At 41.7% G+C, this 12,814-nt stretch overlaps 1 protein-coding gene across 1 annotated transcript; it reads left to right on the top strand.

The window, feature by feature from the left end:
* Positions 1 to 1,784: 1,784 nt before the first annotated feature.
* LOC141086546 (keratin, type I cytoskeletal 19-like) lies at positions 1,785 to 9,565 on the top strand. The gene is made up of 8 exons (XM_073572689.1): positions 1,785 to 2,416; positions 4,082 to 4,164; positions 4,544 to 4,700; positions 4,781 to 4,942; positions 5,252 to 5,377; positions 7,332 to 7,552; positions 8,041 to 8,108; positions 9,381 to 9,565. Exons 1-8 carry the CDS (start codon positions 1,871 to 1,873, stop codon positions 9,398 to 9,400), a joined length of 1,383 nt encoding a protein of 460 aa, XP_073428790.1. The 5' UTR covers positions 1,785 to 1,870; the 3' UTR covers positions 9,401 to 9,565.
* Positions 9,566 to 12,814: the final 3,249 nt, after the last annotated feature.

The raw sequence follows: 12,814 nt of genomic DNA, 5'->3' as shown, positions 1-12,814 counted from the left end.
GCACTGACAGCAGCCAGTCGCAAGGCTGCATTTCTCTTCTATGCACACAGGACCTGTGATGAGGTCACAGGAGAGGAGGAGTCAAGGGTCACATGATCAGGAGCCTCCGTGTCTGCAGGACTCTGCTGTGCTGGTTGTCATGGTGCTGGATGAGGTATGGTGTCAGGAGGGGTTTACAGGGTGGATGTAGCAGAGCAGTGTGTGTACAAGGTGTACGGAGCGGAGCCATGCATGTACGAGGTGTACGGAGCGGAGCCACACGTGTACGAGGTGTATGGAGCGGAGCCGCGCGTGTACGAGGTGTATGGAGCGGAGCCGCGCGTGTGCGAGGTGTACGGAGCGGAGCCGCGCGTGTGCGAGGTGTACGGAGCGGAGCCGCGCGTGTACGAGGTGTACGGAGCCGCGCGTGTGCGAGGTGTACGGAGCGAAGCCGCGCGTGTGCGAGGTGTACGGAGCGGAGCCGCGCGTGTGCGAGGTGTACGGAACAGACCCGCGCGTGTACGAGGTGTTCAGAGCGGAGTTTTGCATGTATTTTGGTATGGGGGGCCCATTCGAAAGTTCGCACCGGGGCCCATAACTTTGTAGTTACGCCACTGGGCTCAGCAGAATGGAAATGAGCTCCTCTCATCATGGGAATGGGGAAAGGTGAATATTATAGATTCTTTTAATTTACCAGTGAAGTGCAGGGGTGTGATGCTGAGAGGAAAGAAGACATTCCAGGGCATCATAGTTTTGTGGAATTGGCTGTGGGGGCATCACACTGTGGATGGCATTATTTTTTTGAGGGAGACACTGTGGTTACATCTTAATGTGTGTGAAAGAAAGCTCTAACAGACAAATATTGGACATATGGACAGCGACGATAAGACACACAACAACTGTATATGGGCTCACTGTTTTGATGACAGAGGTCTGCTAGCAGTAGACAACCCTATTCATCATTATACAAAAATCAAACATAGGAAGAACAGTTACGTCATTTACAAAGGAACTCATTTATATGACTGATCCCTGGTAAATCCATTGGCTCCTTATTGTTTCATTCATTCTATTCCTCAGTGATGTCATTGGATCTGTTCAAATTCTTCCGCTTGATTCTCATGAAAAATTATACGTTTGGGAATTAAAGTAGTTGCTCTCAACTATGTGTTGTTGGTATACAGAACCAATAGAAGTTGTCTGCTGTGGACTTTTTTGTATTATTGGAAGGACCCCTCAAATGATCACCTTTAATTAGCAGGTCTTAATCTACAGCAGCACATCCACAGGTGAAATGAAGCTTGGTCCTCTAGAAAAAGAGGCAATTATTTTGGATAAGTGGTAGAGATAACAAATTTAGACCTCTTTTCTACATGTACTGGTGCACTTCAATCATGTTCCTAGTATATGTTCAATAAAGCTGCACCTACCCTAAAAATGTACACAGCATATATTCTGCTAAAAGGTATACCTTGCATGAGGTTATTCTTCTCTCTGCTGAATTAGTGATGTGGGTGGATTGATCCCTCTGAAAAGTTCAGTGAGATGTCATTGTGTGACACGTACCTGTAGGAATACTCCCAGACTAAATTATAGGTTTGTGAAAATAAACAAAAGAAAAAAAAAACATTGACTGTGAAAGTTGTGTGTCAACTATATCCAAGAAGTAAAATAATGCCGAAAAAAAAATTGAGTGCAATCAATTCCTCATTGGCATGTATTTCACTCTTGGCAGATACGTAGTGAATGCTAATTAGATTCTGAAAGGTGACACCCATTGAAAAGAATTTATAAGGCGACTAGTTGGGGTTCACAACATGCTCCTACAGTACTAGAACAGGCTGTGTTAGTCACTAGCTCATTTACTTGGGATCCTCTACTTCTTGTAGACATGGCTTATCAATCTTCATCCACTTCCTATAGGGCATCAACTGGGTCTGTAGCTGGTGGTAAGGGAGTTGGTGCAAGGAATTCTGTGTCTTTTTCTAAATATGCTGCTGGTGGGGCAGGAGGAAATTATGGTGGAAATTTTGGTGGAAATGCAGGTTTCTGCCAGGTTGGAGATTTTGGTGCCGGCCACTTAGGTGCTGGTTTTGATGGTGGTTTTGGTGGTGGAGCTGGATTTGGTGGTGGAGCTGGCTATGGTGGTGGAGCTGGCTATGGTGGTGGAGCTGGCTATGGTGGTGGAGCTGGATTTGGTGGTGGCTTTAACCAGGGAGGTGGACTCGGAGAGGGACTACTTTCTGGCAATGAAAAGATGACTATGCAGAACCTGAATGATCGTTTGGCCAACTATCTGGACAAGGTGCGTGCTTTGGAAGACTCTAACGCAGAACTTGAGAAGAAGATTCGGGAATGGTATGATAAGCAGAGCCCTGTTAAAAAGGAAGCAGACTACAGCCAATACTTTAAGACTATTGAAGATCTTCGTGCTAAGGTAGGCCTTCCATTCCTCCTTAAAATATCTAACCCCTTAGATTTTATTGTTTTGTAGCTGGCCTACAGCACAGCAGAAATTAATGTAAACAAAATGGCCTGCAATTGTGATTTTTTTTTAAGTTATGCACTCACTTATTAACACTGTTAGCACTGGTATTATAGGTGTCAATGTTTGCTTAATATTGTAGTCAAAAGTTCAGTGTTCATTAAGCAATTATATCTCTACTGCAAATTCAAAGGCAAAAAAACCCAAATTTTTTTGTTGTGTGAACTTCTACAGACATTTGCATTTGCTTCTCACATACTGGTCTGTGGACAAGTCACAGGTATAATTTGATAAACTTTTGATGAAGTTCAAGTGCTAATAATACTGGAATGTTAAAAAAGAGTTCACATCTAAATATGAGCCGCAGTTGATTGGTAACAAGATGGAACAGAGCCTAATTTGGCAGACATTATTTGAGACCTTGTACAAATTATTATGTTTGGAAACTGTGCCTTGAGGGGTGCAGTATCAGACACACCTTATTACCATGTAGTGTGATAACCTTGTAATTTGTCAATTGCAATATCCAGAGGCATGTGGAAATGCCTCAAAAATGTATTCCTACATTGTGGCAGTTCAACCAGGCACTCCTGAAGAGCTTTGGTGACCTTTAAATCAGTCTGACCCTTACTTTGTATGAGGAAAGGAGGAGCTTCTTGTGACCAATAAGAAAGAGGAATGGAGTTGTCCACAATGTATTCATGGTTTGAAAAGGCTCAATTTGACAGAGCCATAGATAGGCTATCCTTCACCTGGGACCAAGATCCAGAATCTGAATCCTCAATTCTTGGGTGCATCGCAATACATTATAATGAAATCATAAAATTTGTATATAATCAATTAAGTAAAATGTATGCATTACGTGTTATAGAGAGGCTTCTGCCTCAGGTTCCTGGTATCAAGGGGCATCCGCAAGATACTTCATTTGGTGAGAGAGGGCTAGGATAGAAAACTCAATCTCTGTTTGGGGTAAAGGAAAATGTAGTTATAGCTTCCATAGTAATTATCCAGCATAGTGGGGTATATATCCCTTGTGCCCAGGGCATGTATCCTGGATGGATGCATATTGGGGAACATAAACTGCTTACGAAGAGCTAGAATTATAATATATGAATACTTTTTATTTAGGTATAAAACATGTACGATATGAAATAAAAAACCTAGGGTTCATGATATTTGTATGTCATAGAACAAAATCAGACCGGTCGTGTGACAATCCTTTACTCATTTCCTGAAGGCAGTAAAACAATATAGCACTTACAGTCATTTTGGATATATTAGCTTCCTGAGAACTGAATCTCTACAAGAAAGACTTTATTAATTAAATTATTTGATTATACTGATCTACCTGTAAAAATACTCCTTCTATTGCACACAATTATGGATATGAATAAGCTAATTGTCTGTTGAACAAATTACCAACATATCCTATAATCTTATAGCCGTTTCTTGAGCCTGTATCTGAATGGGTGTATTGTGTGGTGAATGGAAGACATCTTCCACCTTATTCAAATACAAATACATTGAAGTCATGCTCTTGTTTCTTTCATTTCTAACCTCTGTAATACTATATTGGTGCAATATTTTACAACCAGGTTATTATTTGACATTCTGCAGATCCTCGCTGCCCAAATTGATAATCACAAAGTGATCTTGGCCATCGACAACACAAGACTCACCACAGATGACTTCAGACTTAAGTAAGTATTAGCCATTTATTCCTGGCTGGCCAGTTTAGATAACTTCAAGATGTAAGTTTGTGGGTGTCTTTAGTTTGGCGGTAAAACAATTAGCATTATTGGTTACCTAACCTTTCAAACATGAGCACAACTTCTGTAGAGTATTGGTTTGTGTTTCCAGAATTGACAACTTGAGTTCTCACTTGTGTCCTTACAATATGGGGGAAGATTAATAGTATATATATAATAGACATAAAGAAAAAACTAGTAAATTCAGGTAATAAATCTACATAATATTTAATTTAAAAAACCATGTACATCTCTGATCAAATGGTTTAAGACCATATATCAGAAATAGTTATATCTCTACTCATTCTCTACAATGCATATTTCTTTTCAGGTATGAGAACGAACTGGCCCTCCGCCAGAGTGTGGAAGCTGATATTAATGGCCTCCGTAGGGTCCTTGATGAGCTGACCTTATCCAAGGCTGACCTTGAGAGCCAGATTGAAAGCCTTACTGAAGAACTGGCCTACCTGAAGAAGAACCACGAAGAGGTGAGATATCAAGACATTGGTAATTATAGATTATGGAACTCAAAATGTCAAATTATGGAATTTACTAAATTATTTTTCAGGAGATGAAAGGATTGCAAGGTCAAGTCAGTGGAAATGTCAATGTCGAGATGAACGCTGCACCTGGTATTGATTTAAGCAAGATTTTGGGTGACATGAGAAGTGAATATGAGAAGATGGCGGCCAAATACCAACAAGAAGCTGAAGCACAGTTCCAGGCTCAGGTGAGTTTGAAGTTTAACCAAACTAGTTTGTATGGCATTCACATCTTACTTCACAGGTTAATGGAAATTAGGTGACAGTTATTTTATTTTGTGATTTACCTGTAGGAGAAACCTTATCATTACAATATTCAGATATTCATATTGCAATTTCAATTTCACGATATTTACGGTAGCATATCTGGTTTGTTTTTGTCATGTAGTGAATTCAGAGTTTTCAAGTATTTTATCACAATTTACTATGCTTATGTTTATCTTACAGGTGATTGTCAGATCACTAATAAAATTCCTTAATGTTTTTGTATGTTGTAGACCAAGGAGCTGCAAGTACAGGTTGTTAGTGGAAGTCAAGAGGTTCAAACTTCTAAGTCTGAAATCACAAACCTGAAACACACACTACAGAGTTTGGAGATAGAATTGCAGTCTCAGCTCAGTATGGTAAGTGAACAGAGCCATGAAAAGTCACAAATTAATAAAGAAGTGCACAATCTCCAGACTTCTCTGAATGTTCGATTGTTATATATAGGGTAACAGTCTCTTTATGCCTTCCATCACTACTTCTCACCTTTTGCTACTTCACCTTCCATGCTTTGAAGCATTAAAGAGAAAAGTTGAAGTCCCGCAAAAGCAATACTCCAAAGGGTCCAATTATCATCAAAAGATTTTATTTCACTTATGAAATACATTTGTACAAAAATCTATATAAAACCAATTGTAGAGAGATCATCTGCCAAACTCCAAGTTTTGCCTAGCGCTTCTTCGCAACTGTGAGTAGCATCAATAGGATGTAATTGAGCTACGATTGTGGAGCTCATCATTCACAGTATTTAGTAGTATACCATGATAATGTTAGAGTTAATTAATTGTTTTGTATGATTAAAATAGGGATACTTATAACAAACATTTAGGGTGCCAACCTCCAAGGTCAGGGGATGCTGATTAGTAATGAAGTCACACATTTTGTTAGAGATTTATAGCCATAACCCCTCAAACAATCTTGGGGTATACTGACTGCTAGAATGCTATGATATAAAGTTGGAATCTAACTTTTTAAGTATTATTGCCATGTTTTCTGTATAACATAGCTTTGTGATTTATTGTTGTCTCCCTATGTCTCTATACAAATTGTTAGTGACTGTTGGGATACTTCCCTACGTTAATGCATTCAGAAGTTTTCTTTGCAAATTGGTATCCCTCCTCACTCTCTCATACACATGAGCATTTGACTTGGCCAAGCATTCATACGTTTTCAATGGAGTGAGAGAAGAAAGATTCTGCTCACTTAAAACAGGAGAGGCCATTGAAATTCCAATGTAAGACCCTCATACATATCAGATGGTTAGCTGGTCCCAACGAAATAGGAGGGTTTGGCCAATATTCATCTAATGTGTATGGAAACCTTAATCCACTGCCACATAACACTGTCACTGACTTTTTCCCTGGGAAAACCAAAGGTCAGGCATTTTAATTTAATTTACCTGATCCCTCTGTTTAATCATCTTTCCTGGGAGATTTGTAAGGACACTAAACATATTAAGGGTTCTGCCGAAATAGGTGGGTTTGGCCAGCTTTATTCTAATCTGTATGAGGACCGACCTCTAAGATATGAAGGGTGTGGAAGGTAAAGCCCCCGTCACACACAGCGATCTCACTAGCGAGATTGCTGCTGGGTCACAAGTTTTGTGACGCAACAGCGATCTCACCAGCGAGATCACTGTCTGTGACAGGTATCAGCGACCGGCCACCCTGCCGGGTATCGCTGATCGTGCTCGAATGCCCTGGACTTTTTTTGGATCATTGGTCTCCCGCTGGCCAGCACGCATCGCTGCATGTGGCAGGCGGGAGAGCAGCGATCAGCGAGCTCCCAGCTCGTATCCAAGGTAAACAGCGGGTTTCTAAACGCCGTGCGGTGCTTAGAAACCCTCTGTGTACCTTAGATACCAGCGCGCTGGTGCAGGGAGCTAGTAACCAAGGTAAACTTCGGGTTTCTAAGCGCCACACGCCGCTTAGAAACCCGCTGTTTACCTTGGTTACCAGCTCCCTGCACCAGCGCGCTGGTAACTAAGGTACACAGCTACGCGAGCGCTCGTCGTCTCTGGTGCTGATCGCTGGTGAAGCTGCCTGTTTGGCAGCTCACCAGCGATCATGTAGCGACACACCAGCGATCCTGACAAGATCATATCGTTGTCGGGATCGCTGGTGAGTCGCTATGTGTGGCGGGGCCCTTACTGTTTAATTCTGAAGAAATAACGGTGACTCACTTAGTTATTACAGATGAACCTTTAAAGGAGACTATGTTGGTTAATGTCTACAATTAATTGAAAATGTGATGTTTAATAGAAATGCCTTCTGCTTGACAAGAATGCTAGTAAACCATATTTGTCATGTGCAGAAATCAGCTCTAGAGTCCTCCTTGGCAGAAACAGAGGGACGCTATTGTGCACAGTTGTCACAACTTCAAGAAGTTATAGCCAAGATCCAGTGTGAACTTCAAGACATCAGAAACCAGCTGGAACTCCAGAGCAGTGAATACAAGATGCTTTTGGATATCAAGACCCGTCTAGAACAGGAGATTTCCAAATACAGAGAACTGTTGGATGGACAAGACAGCAAGTGAGTCTGAGAGGAAAACAATCAATAGTTTTCTAATATTGACATCTCATTAATAGTTTATTGTATACTGGCCACCATATTGTCAACATAAGTTAGGCAGAATTAAGAACTAACGCCACCGATGCTTACAGCTTACGTGAGTGGGGATCATGTTAGAAATCAGTGCAAAATTATGAAATGCCATGGCCTTCAGAAGACAATCTAATGGTAATGCATGGCAATTTATGTACAGCAGTACCACATTTGAGGCACATGGAGGGGATCTGTAATTTTATCCAAACTTTGTTAACGTGGGTCTCTTGCACATTAGCATCTGTGACCATAACCAATCCCCATCAAATCTTTTTCTAAGGAGAGGTCCTGCCTATTCTTATAAGCCAGGAAACTTATTTACTACCTGTTCAGTCATCATTTAGTACCAATGTGAAGATTTTCTATAGAAATCACATTTACGTCAAATATATTTTTACACCATGTCTATTTTTCAGGCTTCCTGCAGCTGGCGGATCTTCATCAACTACAACCTCTTCATCAACTACAACCTCTTCCAGTTCATGTAAGTATCATTAAATTTTAAACAATATATCAATCAGCCATAATGGCTAAGTCACTGACAGGTGAAGTGAATTATGTTATCCCATAAGAATGACACTAATCCAAGGAAGGAAACCATTATACACCTAGTGAATAATGGGCTGGAAGCATTCAAAAAGCTGAAAGCATCTACAATGGGTATGTGGGCGTCTAACCTAGCACTATGGGAAGAAGACAAGCCCATGGAGAGAGTGTGACAAGCTAGGCAATGCTCTGCTGAAAAACATAGACACTGGCATTCATTTAACTGTTTCTTGGCTATGCTCCACTTACTTAAACGCAAGAAAGACCAAGTAAATCTTAATGAAAAACCAAGTGTTTCCCAATAGTGGAGTCCTCTTTCTAAAATTGTTCAAGAATGGCATGAGTTCAAGGTGTTGACTTGGTCTCCAAATTCTGTCAATGAAGGCCCAACCTCACAACTCACAGGACTTAAAGATCTGATGCTGTTAACATCTTAGTACCAGATACCACATGACACCAAAAAAGGTCTTTTGAAATCTATGCCTCAATGGGCTGGTGTCTTTTTGGTGGCAGAAGAGGATTCACCAGTGTTAAATGTTATGGCTTGTCACTGTATAAGGATAGTAACAATGAATATGATGTTTTATATAAGTTTAATGATATATGATCCTTTAAGGGCTTGTCCAAAGTATGAGGGTCTACTTACTTTTCCAGAAACAACACCACGTTTGCCCATGAGCTGTGCCTGGTATTTAAGCCTAGGTTTGTTCCAGTGAATTGGGCTGTCACAATATGAGATATAGCCCCAAGACAGGAGTGTTGCTGTTTCTGAGCGCAATGAACCGCTTAAAAATAAAAACTCTTAAGTTTTCTATGTAAAAAGTAAAGGTTTGAGTATATAGCACAGGGATAATTCACAAAAAGACTGTCATGTGAGGTGCCTAATCATTAGAGGATACCCTATAGCAAAAATAAAAAGAAAGAAGCCTCCTTTTAAACTGAATCATAGTAATACATCCCTCTAAATCTAGGAAAGTTTGCTTGGTGCTTTCCCTACCCTACATTTTGATATCCACTGTTCATTGAGAAAAGAAGAGGAACCGACCTGAGCTTACCCCTATTTTAGTGAGTTAGTATGATTGCCCTTTTGGTTAACTGCCCTTGTTATTATACCCATATAGTGTCTAATTCATGCCTGATTAAGTAAAAAAATATAACCTGTGAATATATGTATTAGTAAAGAATAACACCAAGACTCTTCTTTTTACAGCTACTACCAAAGTCCGTTAAGCCTGAACAGAACCCAGTCATGTTCTTGTGATACAGCTTGTTTTAAACACCATCTTCCTCATATACCTCTCTACCCAGCCCTTTCACGTGTCTTCTCATTCAAAGACACAAGGTGTTTCTCTAGTTTTTATGGTGGTCAATAAATCTTTTCCTTTCTGCAAGGTACTATTGCGTCATGTGTATTTAGTCTTTATTCATGTCAATTGAAGAATGTCAAAACACATCAACCATAAACACTTTTGCGCCATTTCCCTGGGAAATAATGACACAAGATGTCATAGAATTACTTTTATTGGGTGGAGGTTGGACACAACTTTACCAATAATGATAATAAACAATATTCACCATAACCCAAAACACCCAGTCGAAAGCCTTACACCAGCACCGCTCCTGGTGTGCAAGTCTGCTTTTGTGATAGTCAAACAAAATAATCAACAATACTGATCAATTAACACAGTACCAAAAGGTAAAAATATCAAATAATCAGAGAAGGTAGAGCAGAAAAATGTGCCACCGCGACCCGATTACCGGGGATGAAGGGGGCATTCCCCTCACAGGGAGAATTACTTATTCAGAAAGGGCAGGGCCTTACCCATTGGCCAGAAAAGAAGAAAGAAGCCCCTTCAGATATTACAAAAACCAGAGGGATTGGAGAATACCACAAAGCTGGGGTGGGGAAGAGTGCTCTACAGTCTGGGGCACTTTCATTAACCCCTGCAGTGCCCTCCAGACGTTTGAGACACATCAATCATAGAATTTTTGTCCCATTCCGTTGGAAATAATGACAAGATATGATATATATTTTTTCTTATTAGATGGAGATCGGTCCTAGCCTTAGTAATAATTATTGATACCAAACAATATTCAGCATATCACAAAACACCCGGTGTGAAACGTTATGCTGACACTGCTCCCGCTGACATTGCTCCCACACTCGTGATCACACCTATCTCTGTTACTGAATGTCAAGGAGCAGGCCAGATAAAACAAGACTGGGTTCTGACCCTCACCCAGCGAAAAGAGGACCTGCTTCGGGTCATACTGAATACCTGATAGGAATATACCCAAGCCGATGTCTATAAGGTGAACATCAGATCTTAACAACTGTCTATTATCTGCTTTTAGTTGTGGTGTCTTAACACATCACCAGAGAGCCCATTCTGCCACCTCTGTATCTATTTCAGACCAAACTATTTGTTAACTCCGAGTGGTCCAAGTGGGACCCCACTAGATTCGTCAGCTTAGCCGATTTCAGAAGGCACAAGTCATTCCCACGTGTGTATGGTAAGGATAGTGGGGGGCTAATGTTTGCCTACAGTGTAAGCTCAAATTCCTGATCCCTCTACAAAAACCTCCAATCTGTGGAAATTTCTGCCTTTGGGTGGATCATTCATCATCTGGGCTGCCTTGAAGATGTAAGCTTGTCAGAGAATCCACATGGTGGGTCAGGTAAAACGTATGAAAACAAAACTTACATATTAATGAACAATCTAAAAGGTCTGGACACTAGTGAACAATGTGATAAATTTCAACTTCTGGAAAGCCTGCCTCGATTATGAACAAATGGTTTCTGAAATACCACCACTTTGAGACAGCGAAGGAAGAGCAATTGACATTGGAATTTAGTAAAAGTAGTGCTATCTTCATCGGACAAAAGTGACCTACTTGCAGAAATGTTGAGAAATATGCTATTACTTAGTAAGACAAGTAGAACATGATGTGGGGAACAACAGAATCCATAACCCTTTGCTTTAGAATTCTTTATTTTTTTCCGATACCGTGTTTACTAGAGTTGAGCAAAACGGGTCGAAAAAATTCAAAAGTCACCGACTTTTGGCAAAGTCGGGTTTCATGAAACGAAACCCGACCCTAGGATGAGGTCGGCCACGAGGTCGGCGACTTACGCGCCAAAGTCGCGTTTCAAAAGTTTGTTTTGCGCTCTTTTTCAGCCAGTCAGGATCCACAGACACTGTGGGCAACGTGATGACCTAGGCACGGGTCACCACCATCTTTCAGAAGGGCATGCAAGTGATTGGCTTGCTTTGGTGGGCGTCACAGGGGGTATAAAAGGGCGTGCACGCCGACCGCCATCTTACTTCTGCCGATCTTAGTATAGGGAGAGGTTGCTGCTGATTCTGTAGGGAGAGCGTTAGGCAGGGAAGAAGACAAAAAAACTGCTTCTGCTGCTAGCGATTTGGCCTGCACAACACACAAGTCACTGTGTGTGCAGTGCAAGGGGAGGCTATATTGTGGTGTATCAGTGGTGTTGTTTGTTGGGCTGCCTTTTAAGGCTTCCTGACACGCTGGCATTGCTGTTTACCCACTGCTCCGCAAACTGCTTTTTTAAAAGCAATCCAATCTCCCTTATCCTCTAGTCACTTTTGTCACAGCTGTGCCATCGAGCCTGTCACATAGCGCTCAGATATCAGTGGGCCTGACACAATCCACAAGTGTCCAGTGTCCAAAAGTGTGCGCAGAGATTCAAAATCTCCATTATCCTCTCGTCACTTTGGTCACAGGCAGCTGTGCCATCGAGCGTGTCACATAGCGCTCAGATATCAGTGGGCCTCACACAATCCACAAGTGTCCAGTGTCCAAAAGTGTGTGCAGAGATTCAAAATCTCCATTATCCTCTCGTCACTTTGGTCACAGGCAGCTGTGCCATCGAGCGTGTCACATAGCGCTCAGATATCAGTGGGCCTCACACAATCCACAAGTGTCCAGTGTCCAAAAGTGTGCGCAGAGATTCAAAATCTCCATTATCCTCTCGTCACTTTGGTCACAGGCAGCTGTGCCATCGAGCCTGTCACATAGCGCTCAGATATCAGTGGGCCTCACACAATCCACAAGTGTCCAGTGTCCAAAAGTGTGTGCAGAGATTCAAAATCTCCATTATCCTCTCGTCACTTTGGTCACAGGCAGCTGTGCCATCGAGCGTGTCACATAGCGCTCAGATATCAGTGGGCCTCACACAATCCACAAGTGTCCAGTGTCCAAAAGTGTGCGCAGAGATTCAAAATCTCCATTATCCTCTCGTCACTTTGGTCACAGGCAGCTGTGCCATCGAGCCTGTCACATAGCGCTCAGATATCAGTGGGCCTCACACAATCCAAAAGCGTCCACTGTCCACAAGTGTGTGCAGAAATTCTAAATCTCCCCTGTCCTATAGACACCTTGTACCTTGTTTTACATTACTATATAGTTTGTTGGATTTTGTCTACATTTCTACCAAAAATGAGGAAGGCTGGTGGAAGAGGCCGTGGAATTGGGCGGGGGTTGGCAGCTGGTAATGATGGTGTTGGTGGTGGATCTGATGGTAGTGGCAAGAGCAAAATAGGACCGAATGCAGGAGGTGCTGACCCTGCGTCATCGTCTGGCTACATAAGGCCTCGAACGCTTAGTTTTCTAGGAGTT

This window comes from Dendrobates tinctorius, unplaced genomic scaffold, assembly GCF_039654945.1.
Source record: "Dendrobates tinctorius isolate UK_male_01 unplaced genomic scaffold, ASM3965494v1 ptg000032l, whole genome shotgun sequence".
NCBI classification, from domain to species: Eukaryota; Metazoa; Chordata; class Amphibia; order Anura; family Dendrobatidae; genus Dendrobates; species Dendrobates tinctorius.
The sequence above is the reverse complement of the archived record's forward strand: the minus strand, read 5'-3'. Positions and strand labels throughout refer to the sequence as shown.

Excerpts from the sequence above, each read along its gene's own strand:
- LOC141086546 (XM_073572689.1), top strand. The coding sequence starts at position 1,871 with ATGGCTTATCAATCTTCATCCACTTCCTATAGGGCATCAACTGGGTCT. Across the intron at positions 4,943-5,251 it reads AAGCACAGTTCCAGGCTCAG|ACCAAGGAGCTGCAAGTACA; the intron begins GTGAGTTTGAAG and ends TGTATGTTGTAG. Across the intron at positions 8,109-9,380 it reads TACAACCTCTTCCAGTTCAT|CTACTACCAAAGTCCGTTAA; the intron begins GTAAGTATCATT and ends TTCTTTTTACAG.